This window comes from Petromyzon marinus, chromosome 70 (assembly GCF_048934315.1).
Source record: "Petromyzon marinus isolate PM22_M1 ecotype Great Lakes invasive population chromosome 70, UKy_Petmar_22M1.pri1.0, whole genome shotgun sequence".
NCBI lineage: Eukaryota > Metazoa > Chordata > Hyperoartia > Petromyzontiformes > Petromyzontidae > Petromyzon > Petromyzon marinus.
The window spans coordinates 4,552,351-4,569,570 of NC_133736.1; the positions used below are offsets into that span (position 1 = coordinate 4,552,351).

Genomic DNA, 17,220 nt, shown 5'->3' on the forward strand with positions numbered 1-17,220 from the left:
TAACTCAGCCCTCCCCCCCACCCACGTCACTTCCTGGCTCCTCCCCCCCCCCCTTAACCTGTATATAATCTCGGGTGTATCAGAGCTCACCACTTGATACAGCTATCTTGCTGTGACTGTTCCACCTGAAGACGGAAGCTTGTGTTGCCTCCGTAACGTCGTGATTTAATTTAGTTATTTTCATTTATTTTATTTTACCTACGTGACTTTACCGAAAAAAAACAAAGAGTTTGTTGTCACGTTCTCACCAAGCTGCTTGGCAATGGTCTTGTAGCCCATTCCAGCCTTGTGTAGGTCTACACTCTTATTCCCTGACGTCCTTGGAGAGCTCTTTGGTCTTGGCCATGGTGGAGAGTTTGGAATCTGATTGATTGATTGCTTCTGTGGACAGGTGTCTTTTATACAGGTAACAAGCTGAGATTAGGAGCACTCCCTTTAAGAGTGTGCTCCTAATCTCAGCTCGTTACCTGTATAAAAGACACCTGGGAGCCAGAAATCTTTCTGATTGAGACGGGGTCAAATACTTATTTCCCTCATTAAAATACAATTCAATTTATAACATTTTTGAGATGCGTTTTTCTGGATTTTGTTGTTGTTATTCTGTCTCCCATTGTTCAAATAAACCTACCATTAAAATTATAGACTGATAATTTCTTTGTCAGTGGGCAAACGTACAAAATCAGCAGGGGATCAAATGCTTTTTTTCCCCTCACTGTAGCCAACCGTGCTGTGTGTTGAACTTCTTTCACACCGTACGTAGCCAACCGTGCTCATTGGAGGTGCAGGGAGAGAAATGTGGGAGACGAAAACTCCTTCGACCTCCTGCATACCAGGCGAAGTAGTTAACATCTCCTAGCCACTGTGATTATGATGAGAGAGAGACACGCAAACTCTAAATATACAGCAGCAGGCGTCGTCAGGGTCGGGATTGAACCCACGACCTCCTGTACACCACGCGAGGCAGTTAACATCTCCTAGCCACCGCGGCGTTAACCGTGGGGTCTTCACGCAACTATCTCTGAACAACACACAGGCACACAGTCACACAGGCAGTCACACAGGCAGTCACACAGGCAGGCACACAGGCAGGCAGGCAGTGACACAGTCACACAGGCAGTCACACAGGCAGGCAGTCACACAGGCAGGCAGTCACACAGTCACACAGTGACACAGGCAGGCAGTCACACAGTGACACAGGCACACAGTGACACAGGCACACAGTGACACAGGCACACAGTCACACAGTGACACAGGCACACAGTGACACAGGCAGTCACACAGTGACACAGGGAGTCACACAGTGACACAGGCACACAGTGACACAGGCACACAGTGACACTGGCAGTCACACAGTGACACAGTGACACAGGCACACAGGCAGGCACACAGTGACACAGTGACACAGGCAGTCACACAGTGACACAGGCACACAGGCAGGCACACAGTGGCACAGTGACACAGGCAGTCACACAGGCAGTCACACAGTGACACAGTGACACAGGCACACAGTGACACAGTGACACAGGCACACAGGCAGGCACACAGTGACACAGGCACACAGACAGGCACACAGTGACAGTGACACAGTCACACACACAGTCACACAGTTACACAGTGACACAGTTACACAGTGACACAGGCAGGCACACAGTCACACAGTCACACAGTGACAGTCACACAGTGACACAGTCACACAGTGACACAGTCACACAGTGACACAGTCACACAGTCACACAGACAGGCACACAGTGACACAGTCACACAGTCACACAGACAGGCACACAGTGACACAGTCACACAGTCACACAGGCACACAGGCAGTCACACAGTGACACAGTCACACAGACAGGCACACAGTGACACAGTCACACAGTCACACAGGCACACAGGCAGTCACACAGTGACACAGTGACACAGGCACACAGTGACACAGTGACACAGGCACACAGGCAGGCACACAGTGACACAGGCACACAGACAGGCACACAGTGACAGTGACACAGTCACACACACAGTCACACAGTGACACAGTTACACAGTGACACAGGCAGGCACACAGTCACACAGTCACACAGTGACAGTCACACAGTGACACAGTGACACAGTCACACAGGCACACAGGCAGTCACACAGTGACACAGTCACACAGACAGGCACACAGTGACACAGTCACACAGTCACACAGGCACACAGGCAGTCACACAGTGACACAGTCACACAGACAGGCACACAGTGACACAGTCACACAGTCACACAGACAGGCACACAGTGACACAGTCACACAGTGACACAGGCACACAGACAGGCACACAGTGACACAGTGACACAGGCAGTCACACAGGCAGGCACACAGTGACACAGGCAGTCACACAGGCAGTCACACAGTGACACAGTGACACAGGCAGTCACACAGGCAGTCACACAGTGACACAGTGACACAGGCACACAGTGACACAGTGACACAGGCACACAGGCAGGCACACAGTGACACAGGCACACAGACAGGCACACAGTGACAGTGACACAGTCACACACACAGTCACACAGTTACACAGTGACACAGTTACACAGTGACACAGGCAGGCACACAGTCACACAGTCACACAGTGACAGTCACACAGTGACAGTCACACAGTGACACAGTCACACAGACAGGCACACAGTCACACAGTCACACAGTGACAGTCACACAGTGACACAGTGACACAGTCACACAGACAGGCACACAGTGACACAGTCACACAGTCACACAGGCACACAGGCAGTCACACAGTGACACAGTCACACAGACAGGCACACAGTGACACAGTCACACAGTCACACAGACAGGCACACAGTGACACAGTCACACAGTGACACAGGCACACAGACAGGCACACAGTGACACAGTGACACAGGCAGTCACACAGGCAGGCACACAGTGACACAGGCAGTCACACAGGCAGTCACACAGTGACACAGTGACACAGGCAGTCACACAGGCAGTCACACAGTGACACAGTGACACAGGCACACAGTGACACAGTGACACAGGCACACAGGCAGGCACACAGTGACACAGGCACACAGACAGGCACACAGTGACAGTGACACAGTCACACACACAGTCACACAGTTACACAGTGACACAGTTACACAGTGACACAGGCAGGCACACAGTCACACAGTCACACAGTGACAGTCACACAGTGACAGTCACACAGTGACACAGTCACACAGACAGGCACACAGTGACACAGTGACACAGTCACACAGACAGGTACACAGTGACACAGTCACACAGTCACACAGGCACACAGGCAGTCACACAGTGACACAGTCACACAGACAGGCACACAGTCACACAGTCACACAGGCACACAGGCAGTCACACAGTGACACAGTGACACAGGCACACAGTGACACAGTGACACAGGCACACAGGCAGGCACACAGTGACACAGGCACACAGACAGGCACACAGTGACAGTGACACAGTCACACACACAGTCACACAGTTACACAGTGACACAGTTACACAGTGACACAGGCAGGCACACAGTCACACAGTCACACAGTGACAGTCACACAGTGACAGTCACAGTGACACAGTCACACAGTGACACAGTGACACAGTCACACAGACAGGCACACAGTGACACAGTCACACAGTCACACAGGCAGTCACACAGTGACACAGTGACACAGTGACACAGGCAGGCACACAGTGACACAGTGACACAGGCACACAGACAGTCACACAGTGACACAGTGACACAGGCAGGCACACAGTGACACAGTGACACAGGCACACAGGCAGTCACACAGTGACACAGTGACACAGGCACACAGTCACACAGTGACACAGTGACACAGGCACACAGTGACACAGTGACACAGGCACACAGTGACACAGTGACACAGGCACACAGTCACACAGTCACACAGGCAGTCACACAGGCACACAGTCACACAGTGACACAGTCACACAGTTACACAGTGACACAGTCACACAGTCACACAGTGACACAGTGACACAGTCACACAGTGACACAGTGACACAGTCACACAGTGACACAGTCACACAGTCACACAGTGACACAGTCACACAGTCACACAGTCACACAGTGACACAGGCAGTCACACAGTGACACAGTCACACAGTGACACAGTGACACAGTGACACAGTCACACAGTGACACAGTCACACAGACAGGCACACAGTGACACAGTGACACAGTCACACAATCACACAGTGACACAGGCACACAGTGACACAGTGACACAGGCACACAGTGACACAGGCACACAGTGACACAGTGACACAGGCACACAGTGACACAGGCACACAGGCAGTCACACAGTGACACAGTCACACAGGCAGGCACACAGTGACACAGGCAGTCACACAGTGACACAGTCACACAGACAGGCACACAGTGACACAGTCACACAGTCACACAGGCAGTCACACAGTGACACAGTCACACAGTGACACAGGCACACAGTCACACAGTCACACAGTGACACAGGCACACAGTGACACAGTGACACAGGCACACAGTCACACAGTCAGTCACACAGGCACACAGTCACACAGTGACACAGGCACACAGTCACACAGACAGGCACACAGTCACACAGTGACACAGTGACACAGAGTGTGTGGCTCCGCGTTATGAAACAGCACGGCCGTTTATTTGTCGAGACACCGCAGACGACTCACGAGCGGTCCCACACGACGCCCCGCTTGGGGGAGACCACAGGCCTGGGGGTCAGTGGCGGGGGGGTCACAGGGGGGTCACGTGGGGTCACGGGGGGGTCACGGGGGTGTGGGTGTAGGGTCACGAGGGGGGGTCACGGGGGGAGGAGTCACGGGGAGGGCATCTGCCAGTCATGGGGTGGGGGTCACGAGAAGGGGGAGGAGTCACAAGAGGGTGGGGAGGAGTCACGAGGGGGGGGGAGAGGAGGAGTCACGAGGGGGGGGGGGGGGAGGAGTCACGGGGGGCATCTGCCAGTCATGGGTTGGGGGTCACGAGAGGGGGGAGGAGTCACGAGAGGGGGAGGAGTCACGAGGGGGGAGGAGGAGTCACGAGCGGGGAGGAGTCACGGGGGGAGGAGGAGTCACGGGGGGGATGAGTCACGGGGGAGCATCTGCCAGTCATGGGTTGGGGGTCACGAGAGGGGGGAGGAGTCACGAGAGGGAGGAGTCACGAGGGGGGAGGAGTCACGAGGGGGGGAGGAGGAGTCACGGTGGGGGGGGTGAGTCACGGGGGGCATCTGCAAGTCGTGCGGTGTCGAGGAGGACCTGCTGGGTCTGTCCCCGTGACCTCCTGCACCTAGCCTGGCACAGGCGGTGCATCCGCCGGTCATCTCAGTCGGTCAACCCAGGGCACCTGCTGGGTCTGTCCCCGTGACCTCCTGCCAGCAGCGAGCCTTCGACACATCACGTGGCCTCAAGGTGCACCTAGCCTGGCACAGGCACCGTGGTGACAGTCACCGCCACTCAGTGGCGAATGGCGGCTGTTGTTGTTGTTGTGAGCGAGCGGGGAGCGGTGGTGCAGTGGTCACGGAACCGATCCTGGACCTCCCCTAGGTCGACTCAGCCACAAATGAGTAACCCGGTTGTGCGGCGTGTAGTGAACATCGCTAGCACTGGGGGAGAGACAAAGGCGGCCGGGCGTGGTGGTGCTGGTCACCCACCCCCTCGTGTAACCACAGCGCCGGTAGCCTTCATAGGTGCTGCTCGCTAACAGCACTTGCCCCTACAGCCTGTTAGAGGCTACACGGGGGACCTTTGTCTGTGTATAGGTGCTGCTGCTCGCTAACAGCACTTGCCCCTATAGCCTGTTAGAGGCTACACGGGGGATCTTTGTCTGTGTATAGGTGCTGATGCTATTCGCTACTAACAGCACTTGCCCCTACAGCCTGTTAGAGGCTACACGGGGGATCTTTGTCTGTGTATAGGTGCTGCTACTCGCTATCAGCACTTGCCCCTACAGCCTGTTAGAGGCTACACGGGGGATCTTTGTGTATAGGTGCTGATGCTATTCGCTACTAACAGCACTTGCCCCTACAGCCTGTTAGAGGCTACACGGGGGATCTTTGTCTGTGTGTAGGTGCTGCTGCTGCTCGCTAACAGCACTTGCCCCTACAGCCTGTTAGAGGCTACATGAGGGATCTTTGTCTGTGTATAGGTGCTGCTACTCGCTAACAGTACTTTCCCCTACAGTCGTGTTAGAGGCTACACAGGGGACCTTTGTCTGTGTATAGGTGCTGCTGCTACTCGCTAACAGCACTTGCCCCTACAGCCTGTTAGAGGCTACACGGGGGACCTTTGTCTGTGTATAGGTGCTGCTGCTACTACTCGCTAACAGCACTTGCCCCTACAGCCTGTTAGAGGCTACACGGGGGGCCTTTGTCTGTATATAGGTGCTGCTGCTATTCGCTACTAACAGCACTTGCCCCTACAGTCTATTATAATTATTAAAGGCTCTAGGGATGGGGGTGATTGTTGTATATGTGTATATATGTGTGTGTGTCTATATAAAAGGCACTGCTAATTCTCCGTAATACGATAAAATAGTTAACGACATTATTATTATCATCGTTATGATTATTACTGGGCACACTCAAGGCTGGGTCGTGGTGGGGGTTACCACGTTCAGGGCAGGTGTGGAGGTGTAGGGGCATGTACAGGTGTGTAGGTGTGTACAGGTGTGAAGGCGTGTACAGGTGTGTGGGTGTGTACAGGTGTGTACAGGTGTGTAGGTGTGTAGGTGTAGGTGTGTACAGGTGAGTAGGTGTGTACAGGTGTGTAGGTGTGGACAGGTGTGTACAGGTGTGTAGGTGTGTACAGGTGTGTATAGGTGTGTACAGGTGTGTACAGGTGTGTAGGTGTGTACAGGTGTAGGGGTGTAGGTGTGGACAGATGTGTACAGGTGTGTAGGTGTGTACAGGTGTGTATAGGTGTGTATAGGTGTGTACAGGTGTGTACAGGTGTGTAGGTGTGTACAGGTGTAGGGGTGTAGGTGTGTACACGTGTGTAGGTGTGTACAGGTGTGGAGGTGTGTAAATGTGTGTAGGTGTATACAGGTGTGTACAGGTGTGTAAAGGTGTGTGGGTGTAGGTGTGTACAGGTGTGTAGGTGTGTACAGGTGTGTAGGTGTGTGGGTGTAGGTGTGTAGGTGTGTAGGTGTGTAGGTGTGTACAGGTGTGTATAGGTGTGAGGGTGTAGGCGTGTGGGTGTAGGTGTGCACAGGTGTGTACAGGTGTGTAGGCGTGTGGGTGTAGGTGTGTACAGGTGTGTAGGTGTGTGGGTGTAGGTGTGTACAGGTGTGTAGGTGTGTACAGGTGCGTAGGTGTGTGGGTGTAGGTGTGTACAGGTGTACAGGTGTGTACAGGTGTGTACAGGTGTGTAGGTGTGTACAGGTGTGTAGGTGTTTACAGGTGTGTACAGGTGTGTAGGTGTGTGGGTGTAGGTGTGTACAGGTGTGTAGGTGTTTACAGGTGTGTAGGTGTAGGGGTGTAGGTGTGTACAGGTGTATAGGCGTGTGGGTGTAGGTGTGTACAGGTGTGTAGGTGTGTAGGTGTGTACAGGTGTGTACAGCTGTGTAGGTGTTTACAAGTATGTACAGGTGTGCAGGTGTGTGGGTGTAGGTGTGTACAGGTGTGTAGGTATTTACAGGTGTGTACGTGTAGGGGTGTAGGGGTGTACAGGTGTGTACGTGTAGGGGTGTAGGGGTGTACAGGTGTGTACAGGTGTGTAGGTGTGTACAGGTGTTTAGGCGTGTGGCTGTAGGTGTGTACAGGTGTGTGGGTGTAGGTGTGTGTAGGTGTGTACAGGTGTGTTGGTGTAGGGGTGCAGGTGTGTACAGGAGTGTAGGTATGTACAGGTGTGTAGGTGTGTACAGGTGTAGGCGTGTGGGTGTAGGTGTGTACAGGTGGGTAGGTGTGTAGGTGTGTACAGGTGTGTAGGTGTGTACAGGTGTGTAGGTGTGTACAGGTGTGTAGGTGTGTATAGGTGTGTAGGTGTGTATAGGTGTGTACAGGTGTGTAGGTGTGAGGGTGTAGGTGTGTACAGGTGTGTGGGTGTAGGTGTTTACAGGGGTGTAGGTGTGTACAGGGGTGTAGGTGTGTACAGGTGTGTAGGTGTGTACAGGTGTGTAGGTGTGAGGGTGTAGGTGTGTACAGGTGTGTGGGTGTAGGTGTTTACAGGGGTGTAGGTGTGTACAGGGGTGTAGGTGTGTACAGGTGTGTAGGTGTGTACAGGTGTGTAGGTGTGAGGGTGTAGGTGTGTACAGGTGTGTGGGTGTAGGTGTTTACAGGGGTGTAGGTGTGTACAGGGGTGTAGGTGTGTACAGGTGTGTAGGTGTGTACAGGTGTGTACAGGTGTGTACAGGTGTGTAGGTGTGTACAGGTGTGTAGGCGTGTGGGTGTAGGTGTGTACAGGTGTGTGGATGTAGGGGTGTACAGGTGTGCGAGTGTGTAGGTTGTCTGTGGGTGTGTATAGGTGTGTGTGCGTGTGTGTGCGAGGTGCTCACTAACAGCACTTGCTCCTACAGTCTGTTAAGGCTATACGGGGGATCTGTGTCTTTGTGTGTGAGGATGTTGCTATTAGTGAGCCACTTTAACTGCGTTTATTATTGCATTGTGCTTCTGTTTTCTTTCTCCTGTAAGAGAGACAGAGACACACACACGGTGAGACGGACACACAGTGAGACACACACACGGTGAGACACACACGGTGAGACACACACAGTGAGACACGGTGAGACACACACACGGTGAGACACACACGGTGAGACGGAGACACAGTGAGACACACACACGGTGAGACACACAGTGAGACACACACACAGTGATACACACACACACAGTGAGACACACACACAGTGAGACACACAGTGAGACACACACACACAGTGAGACACACACACAGTGAGACACACACACAGTGAGACACACACACACGGTGAGACACACACGGTGAGACACACACGGTGAGACGGAGACACAATGAGACACACACAGTGACACAACAACAACAACCGCCATTCGCCACTAAGTGGTGGTGACGTCACCACGACGCTTGTGCCAGGCCATGTGCACCTTGAGGCCACGTGAAGTGTCGAACGCCCGCTGGCAGGAGGTCACGGGGCAGACCCAGGTGCCACGGGTCGACTGACTGAGATGACTGGCTGATGCACCACCTGTGCCCCCTACTGTGCCAACCTGCTGTGCTTTAGCCAACCGGCGCTCCGCTCGTTGTTGTGAGCGTCGCTCCTCCGCCCTCCGTTGTTGTTGGAGGGCGACTGCCTCCAACTGCCCAGTAGCGTCCTTCACGAGCCTCCTCCAGAGGCCGATCTTGACACCGCTGGTACCAGTCATCGGCAAGTCCACTCAGCTCCACGTCCTCCTGTACCACATAACTCCATCTCTTCTCTAGCCCGTGCCACGCCCGTTTAGCCCCCTCTATCTGGCCGAACAAAAGCTGTTTCGGCATGCGGTGGTTGGGCATGCGGGCTACATGACCCAGCCAACGCAGCCTTGCCTGCCGGAGTAGCTCACCGATGGGACCTTGTCCAGATCTTTCAAGGATTTGTGAGCTCCTCACACAATCCAGCCTGCAGGTTAAACCCAGGATGGATCGTAGGCAGGCTAGCCTAAATGTTTCTTACCGGCGAAGACCTGGTCAAGGCCTATGATACCATCAGTAGGCCTGGGTTCTGGGTTGTTCTTCGTGCTTTCGGAGTCCCTGACCCTCTGCTCATGATCATTAAGGACCTTCATGATGGTGAGCGGGCCCGGGTAAAACTACGTGGCCGGCAGTTAGAGCCTTTCCCTGTACACCTTGGGGTGCGACAGGGATGTCCTCTGGCTCCCACATTATTTAAACATCTATTTTGACCATGTAGTTCGTGAAGCCTTCAATAGCTGTACTGGGGGATTTCCATTTGGTACAGATACAATGGGAGGCTGATCGATGCCCGGGTGCAGTCAAGGGATGGCTCCCTATTGCTCAACTACGTTATGCATGCCGATGATTTGGTAATTGCTGCTCATTCAGAGGAGGAGTTGGAGACACTGCTGCTGAGACTGGAGCGTGCCACTAAGAGGTGAGGCCTTACCATCAGCCCCACCAAAACTAAGCAACTGCCTGGGTATTTTGCTCCATCGGACACTCCACCCCCACAGCTCCCAATCGGTGATGGGGCAGTTGTGGAGAGAGTGGAGAGTTTCCCATACCTGGGCAGTGTGCTCATGACCAGCTCTGGTTTAACAGCGGAGGTCTCACTCCGAATCAGTCGAGCGGCAATATCTTTTCATCGGTTGCGTAACGCTGTGTGGAAGCTACCTGGTCTGCCGCTCCACACGAAGCTTCAGGTCTTCTCGGCCACGGTCATTCCCTCCCTTCTCTACGCTTGCGAAACGTGGACCCCCCAAATGAGACAGACACATAGATACAGACACACACACAGAGATACGCACAGAGGGAGATAGGAGACTTGTTGCCACTACTTATGATGATGACGATGCTGATACAGGCAATGTTGGTGGTGATGATGATGGCGGTGGTGATGATGTTGGTGATGATGTTGGTGATGATGATGATAATGATGATGATAATGTTGGTGGTGGTGGTGATGATGATGATGATGTTGGTGATGATGATCATTTTGGTGGTGATGATGATGATGTTGGTGATGATGGTGGTGATGATGGTGGTGGTGATGTTGGTAATGATTATGATGATGTTGGTGATGATGATGTTGGTAATGATTATGATGATGTTGGTGATGATGATGGTGGTGATGATGGTGGTGATGCTGTTGGTGATGATGATGATGATGGTGGTGATGATGATGGTGGTGATGATGATGTTGGTGATGATTATGATGATGATGATGTTGGTGATGATGGTGGTGATGATGATGTTGGTGATGATGATGATGTTGGTGATGATGATGATGTTGGTGATGATGATGATGGTGATGATGTTGGTGATGATGTTGGTGATGATGGTGATGATGGTGATGATGATGGTGATGATGATGATGTTGGTGATGATGATGATGATGATGTTGGTGATGATGATGATGATGTTGGTGATGATGATGATGATGTTGGTGATGATGATGGTGATGATGATGATGTTGGTGATGATGATGATGTTGGTGATGATGATGATGATGTTGGTGATGATGATGATGATGTTGGTGATGATTATGATGATGTTGGTGATGATGTTGGTGATGATGATGATGATGATGTCGGTGGTGATGTCGGTGATGATGATGATTATGTCGGTGGTGATGATTATGATATCGTACTGCTGCTGCTGCTGCTGCTGCTGGGCATCAGCGGCGTGCGGAAGACGCGGCTGGCACCGCCGCCGCCACCGACGCCACCGCCGGGCCCCGACCACACGGGCACCACCGTGAGTCGGTAGAGCTGCCCGGCACGCAGGCCCGGCAACACCATCCAAGGCCTCGCCTGGGTAGGGGCGGCACCGGGCGGTGGGGGGGGGGGGGGGTATCGTGACGAGGGGGCGGCGGCAGCGGCGGCGACGAGCGTCGCACGGCCCTGTGGCACACGCTGCGGTGGCCGCGATTGGTCCTCACCGGCGGGAGGATCCGGGACTGCGAGACGACGCTATTGGCCGCCTCGCCGGCGCCGCCGCCGCCGCCCCCCGGCGACAGCCGGGTCCACGTCGCCTGGAAGCCCGCGATTGGCCGGGCCGGCGGGGGCGGCGCCGCCAGCAGCCAATCGAAGCGACCCGTCAGGTGGGCTCCGTCGAACGTGAAGGCGGCGGAGATGTCCCGGACCCGCGCGCCCGGGGTCTCGTCCGCTGGCGGTGTGAATCGGTGAAAAGTTTATCGGCGAGCAAACGCGGCCACAGGGAGAGGGGGAGAGGGACAAATATACAGCAGCAGCAGCAGCACGTATCGTCAGGGTAGGGATTGAACCCACGACCTCCCGCGAACCGGGCGAGGTAGTCAACATCTCTCCTGGCACGGCCATCGTGAGGGTCTGTGATCGGAACCCACAACCTCCCGCGTACCGGGCGAGGTAGTCAACATCTCTCCTGACACAGGTACCGTGAGGGTCTGTGATCAGAACCCACGACCTCCCGCGTACCGGGCGAGGTAGTCAACATCTCTCCTGACGCGGGCACCGTTACGGTCTGTGATCGGAACCCACGACCTCCCGCGTACCGGGCGAGGTAGTCAACATCTCTCCTGGCGCGGGCACCGTGACGGTCTGTGATCGGAACCCACGACCTCCCGCGTACCGGGCGAGGTAGTCAACATCTCTCCTGGCGCGGGCACCGTGACGGTCTGTGATCGGAACCCACGACCTCCCGCGTACCGGGCGAGGTAGTCAACATCTCTCCTGACACAGGTACCGTGAGGGTCTGTGATCGGAACCCACGACCTCCCGCGTACCGGGCGAGGTAGTCAACATCTCTCCTGACACAGGTACCGTGAGGGTCTGTGATCGGAACCCACGACCTCCCGCGTACCGGGCGAGGTAGTCAACATCTCTCCTGACACGGGCATCGTCAGGGTCTGTGATCGGAACCCACGACCTCCCGCGTACCGGGCGAGGTAGTCAACATCTCTCCTGGCGCGGGCACCGTGACGGTCTGTGATCGGAACCCACGACCTCCCGCGTACCGGGCGAGGTAGTCAACATCTCTCCTGGCGCGGGCACCGTGACGGTCTGTGACCGGAACCCACGACCTCCCGCGTACCGGGCGAGGTAGTCAACATCTCTCCTGACACAGGTACCGTGAGGGTCTGTGATCGGAACCCACGACCTCCCGCGTACCGGGCGAGGTAGTCAACATCTCTCCTGACACGGGCACCGTGACGGACTGTGATCGGAACCCACGACCTCCCGCGTACCGAGCGAGGTAGTCAACATCTCTCCTGACACGGGCACCGTGACGGACTGTGATCGGAACCCACGACCTCCCACGTACCGGGCGAGGTAGTCAACATCTCTCCTGACACAGGTACCGTGAGGGTCTGTGATCGGAACCCACGACCTCCCGCGTACCGGGCGAGGTAGTCAACATCTCTCCTGACACAGGTACCGTGAGGGTCTGAGATCGGAACCCACGACCTCCCGCGTACCGGGCGAGGTAGTCAACATCTCTCCTGACACAGGTACCGTGAGGGTCTGTGATCGGAACCCACGACCTCCCGCGTACCGGGCGAGGTAGTCAACATCTCTCCTGACACAGGTACCGTGAGGGTCTGTGATCGGAACCCACGACCTCCCGCGTACCGGGCGAGGTAGTCAACATCTCTCCTGACACAGGTACCGTGAGGGTCTGTGATCGGAACCCACGACCTCCCGCGTACCGGGCGAGGTAGTCAACATCTCTCCTGACACAGGTACCGTGAGGGTCTGTGATCGGAACCCACGACCTCCCGCGTACCGGGCGAGGTAGTCAACATCTCTCCTGACACGGGCATCGTGACGGTCTGTGATCGGAACCCACGACCTCCCGCGTACCGGGCGAGGTAGTCAACATCTCTCCTGGCACGGGCACCGTTACGGTCTGTGATCGGAACCCACGATCTCCCGCGTACCGGGCGAGGTAGTCAACATCTCTCCTGACACGGGTACCGTGAGGGTCTGTGATCGGAACCCACGACCTCCCGCGTACCGGGCGAGGTAGTCAACATCTCTCCTGACACAGGTACCGTGAGGGTCTGTGATCGGAACCCACGACCTCCCGCGTACCGGGCGAGGTAGTCAACATCTCTCCTGGCACGGGCACCGTGACGGTCTGAGATCGGAACCCACGACCTCCCGCGTACCGGGCGAGGTAGTCAACATCTCTCCTGACACAGGTACCATGAGGGTCTGTGATCGGAACCCACGACCTCCCGCGTACCGGGCGAGGTAGTCAACATCTCTCCTGGCACGGGCACCGTGACGGTCTGTGATCGGAACCCACGACCTCCCGCGTACCGGGCGAGGTAGTCAACATCTCTCCTGACACAGGTACCGTGACGGTCTGTGATCGGAACCCACGACCTCCCGCGCACCGGGCGAGGTAGTCAACATCTCTCCTGACACAGGTACCATGAGGGTCTGTGATCGGAACCCACGACCTCCCGCGTACCGGGCGAGGTAGTCAACATCTCCCAGCCACCACCTCACCTGCCGCGATGGAGCAAGGGTGGCGGCCGTGACCTTTAACCCAGAAGGCCGCAGCCTCCCCCGTCTCCAGGCAGGGCGGGGTGGAGAAGGAGGCGGTCGCCGTGGAGACGTGGGGGCCGCCGTCGCCCCCGGCAACCGCGGAGGAGGAAGGGGGGCCGTCGCCCCCGGCAACCGCGGAGGGGGAGGAGGGGGAGACGTTGACCCGATAGGAACAGCCCAGGTGCAGCCAGTTGAGCAGCAGCCACCGTTCCTGTTGGGGTGGGAGGGGGGGGGGGTGAGGGGGTGGTGGGTGGGGGGGGGGGAGCCCCCAGTTAACATCACGGTGGCCAGGAGATGTTGACTACCTCGCCTGGTACGCAGGAGGTCGTGGGTTCGGTCCCGACCCCTGACGAAGCCTGCTGCTGCTGCTGTATATCTGGAGTCTGCGTGTCTCTCTCTCATCATCATTACAGTAGCTAGGAGATGTTGACTACCTCGCCTGGTACACAGGAGGTCGTGTGTTCGGTCCCGAACCTGACAAAGCCTGCTGCTGCTGCTGCTGAAATATCTGGAGTTTGCGTGTCTCTCCCTCATCATCATCATCATCACCACGGTAGCTAGGAGATGTTGACTACCTCGCCTGGTACACAGGAGGTCGTGGGTTCGATCCCGACCCTGACAAAGCCTGCTGCTGCTGCTGAAATATTTGGAGTTTGCGTGTCTCTCTCTCATCACCACCACCACCACGGCGGCCGGGAGATGTTGACTACCTCGCCTGGTACACAGGAGGTCGTGGGTTCCATCCCGACCCCGGCGAATCCTGCCGCTGCACGCTTCGAGCCCGCGTGCGCCGGCCGGGGACAGTAAAAACCGCGCGAGCCACGGCTCTGGTTGCGCTAGCGTCAGCGGGCTTGTCCGAGAGGGGACCGGACCTGGGTGAGGACGAGGTGCGAGTGCTGGGGGACGCCCCCGGCGCACGACTCCGACGTCCAGCGGACCAGGAACCGCGGCGACGTCGATGCAGCGCCGGCCGCCCCCTGCACGGCTGCCGAGAGTCGTCGCACAAATCAACATCGTCGACCGCGGCCAACGTCTCCCAGCCAATACGCAGCCACCCACCCACCCAGCAACTCGCCCAGACACCCACCAACTCGCCCAGCCACCCACCCACCCACCAACTCGCCCAGCCACCCACCCACCCACCAACTCGCCCAGCCACCCACCCACCCACCAACTCGCCCAGACACCAACTCACCCAGCCACAAACTCACCCAGCCACCAACTCACCCAGCCACCAACTCACCCATCCACCAACTCACCCAGCCACCCAGCCACCAACTCACCCAGCCACCCACCCACAAACTCACCCACCCACCAACTCACCCAGCCACCCCCACCCACCAACTCGCCCACCCACCAACTCACCCACCAACTCGCCCAGCCACCCACCCACCAACTCACCCAGCCACCCACCCACTCACCCAGCCACCCACCCACCCACCAACTCACCCAGCCACCCACCCACCAACTCACCCAGACACCCACCCACCCACCAACTCGCCCAGACACCAACTCACCCAGCCACCAACTCACCCACCCACCAACTCGCCCAGCCACCCACCCACCCACCAACTCACCCAGACACCCACCCCTGCAACTCATCCAGACACCAACTCGCCCAGCCACCAACTCACCCAGCCACCAACTCACGCACCAACTCACCCACCCACCAACTCGCCCACCCACCCACCAACCCATCAGCCACCTACCCACCAACTCACCCAGCCACCAACTCACCCACCCACCAACTCACCCAGCCACCCACCCACCAACTCACCCAGACACCCACCCACCAACTCACCCAGCCACCAACTCACCCAGCCACCCACCCACCAACTCGCCCAGCCACCAACTCGCCCAGCCACCCACCCACCAACTCACCCAGCCCCCAACTCGCCCAGCCACCCACCCACCAACTCACCCAGCCACCCACCCACCAACTCACCCAGCCACCAACTCACCCAGCCACCCACCAACTCGCCCAGACACCAACTCGCCCAGCCACCCACCCACCAACTCACCCACCAACTCACCCACCAACTCACCCAGCCACCAACTCGCCCACCCACCAACTCACCCAGCCACCAACTCGCCCAGCCACCCACCCACCAACTCACCCAGCCACCAACTCACCCAACCACCCACCCACCAACTCACCCAGCCACCAACTCGCCCAACCACCCACCAACTCACCCAGCCACCAACTCGCCCAACCACCCACCCACCAACTCACCCAGCCACCCACCCACCAACTCACCCAGCCACCAACTCACCCAACCACCCACCCACCAACTCACCCAGCCACCAACTCGCCCAACCACCCACCCACCAACTCACCCAGCCACCAACTCGCCCAACCACCCACCAACTCACCCAGCCACCAACTCGCCCAGCCACCCACCAACTCGCCCAGCCACCCACCAACTCGCCCAGACACCAACTCGCCCACCCACCCACCAACTCACCCAGCCACCAACTCGCCCAGCCACCCACCCACCAACTCACCCAGCCACCAACTCACCCAGCCACCCAGCCACCAACTCACCCACCCACCAACTCACCCAGCCACCCACCCACCAACTCACCCAGACACCCACCCACCAACTCACCCAGCCACCAACTCACCCAGCCACCCACCCACCAACTCGCCCAGCCACCAACTCGCCCAGCCACCCACCCACCAACTCACCCAGCCCCCAACTCGCCCAGCCACCCACCCACCAACTCACCCAGCCACCCACCCACCAACTCACCCAGCCACCAACTCACCCAGCCACCCACCAACTCGCCCAGACACCAACTCGCCCAGCCACCCACCCACCAACTCACCCACCAACTCACCCACCAACTCACCCAGCCACCAACTCGCCCACCCACCAACTCACCCAGCCACCAACTCGCCCAGCCACCCACCCACCAACTCACCCAGCCACCAACTCACCCAACCACCCACCCACCAACTCACCCAGCCACCAACTCGCCCAACCACCCACCAACTCACCCAGCCACCAACTCGCCCAA

At 57.0% G+C, this 17,220-nt stretch overlaps 1 protein-coding gene across 1 annotated transcript in view; it reads right to left on the bottom strand.

The window, feature by feature from the left end:
* Nucleotides 1-8,402: 8,402 nt before the first annotated feature.
* The window catches only part of LOC116937386 (anosmin-1-like), an 83,536-nt gene continuing 74,718 nt past the window's right edge, over nucleotides 8,403-17,220 (bottom strand). The window contains exons 10-14 of the mRNA XM_076055210.1: nucleotides 15,072-15,184; nucleotides 14,161-14,410; nucleotides 11,604-11,830; nucleotides 11,313-11,475; nucleotides 8,403-8,651 (exon numbers count right to left, since the gene is read on the bottom strand). Of these exons, the coding sequence (XP_075911325.1) occupies nucleotides 8,596-8,651; nucleotides 11,313-11,475; nucleotides 11,604-11,830; nucleotides 14,161-14,410; nucleotides 15,072-15,184 (809 nt within the window). The 3' untranslated portion in view covers nucleotides 8,403-8,595. The remainder of the gene's footprint in view (nucleotides 8,652-11,312; nucleotides 11,476-11,603; nucleotides 11,831-14,160; nucleotides 14,411-15,071; nucleotides 15,185-17,220) is intronic.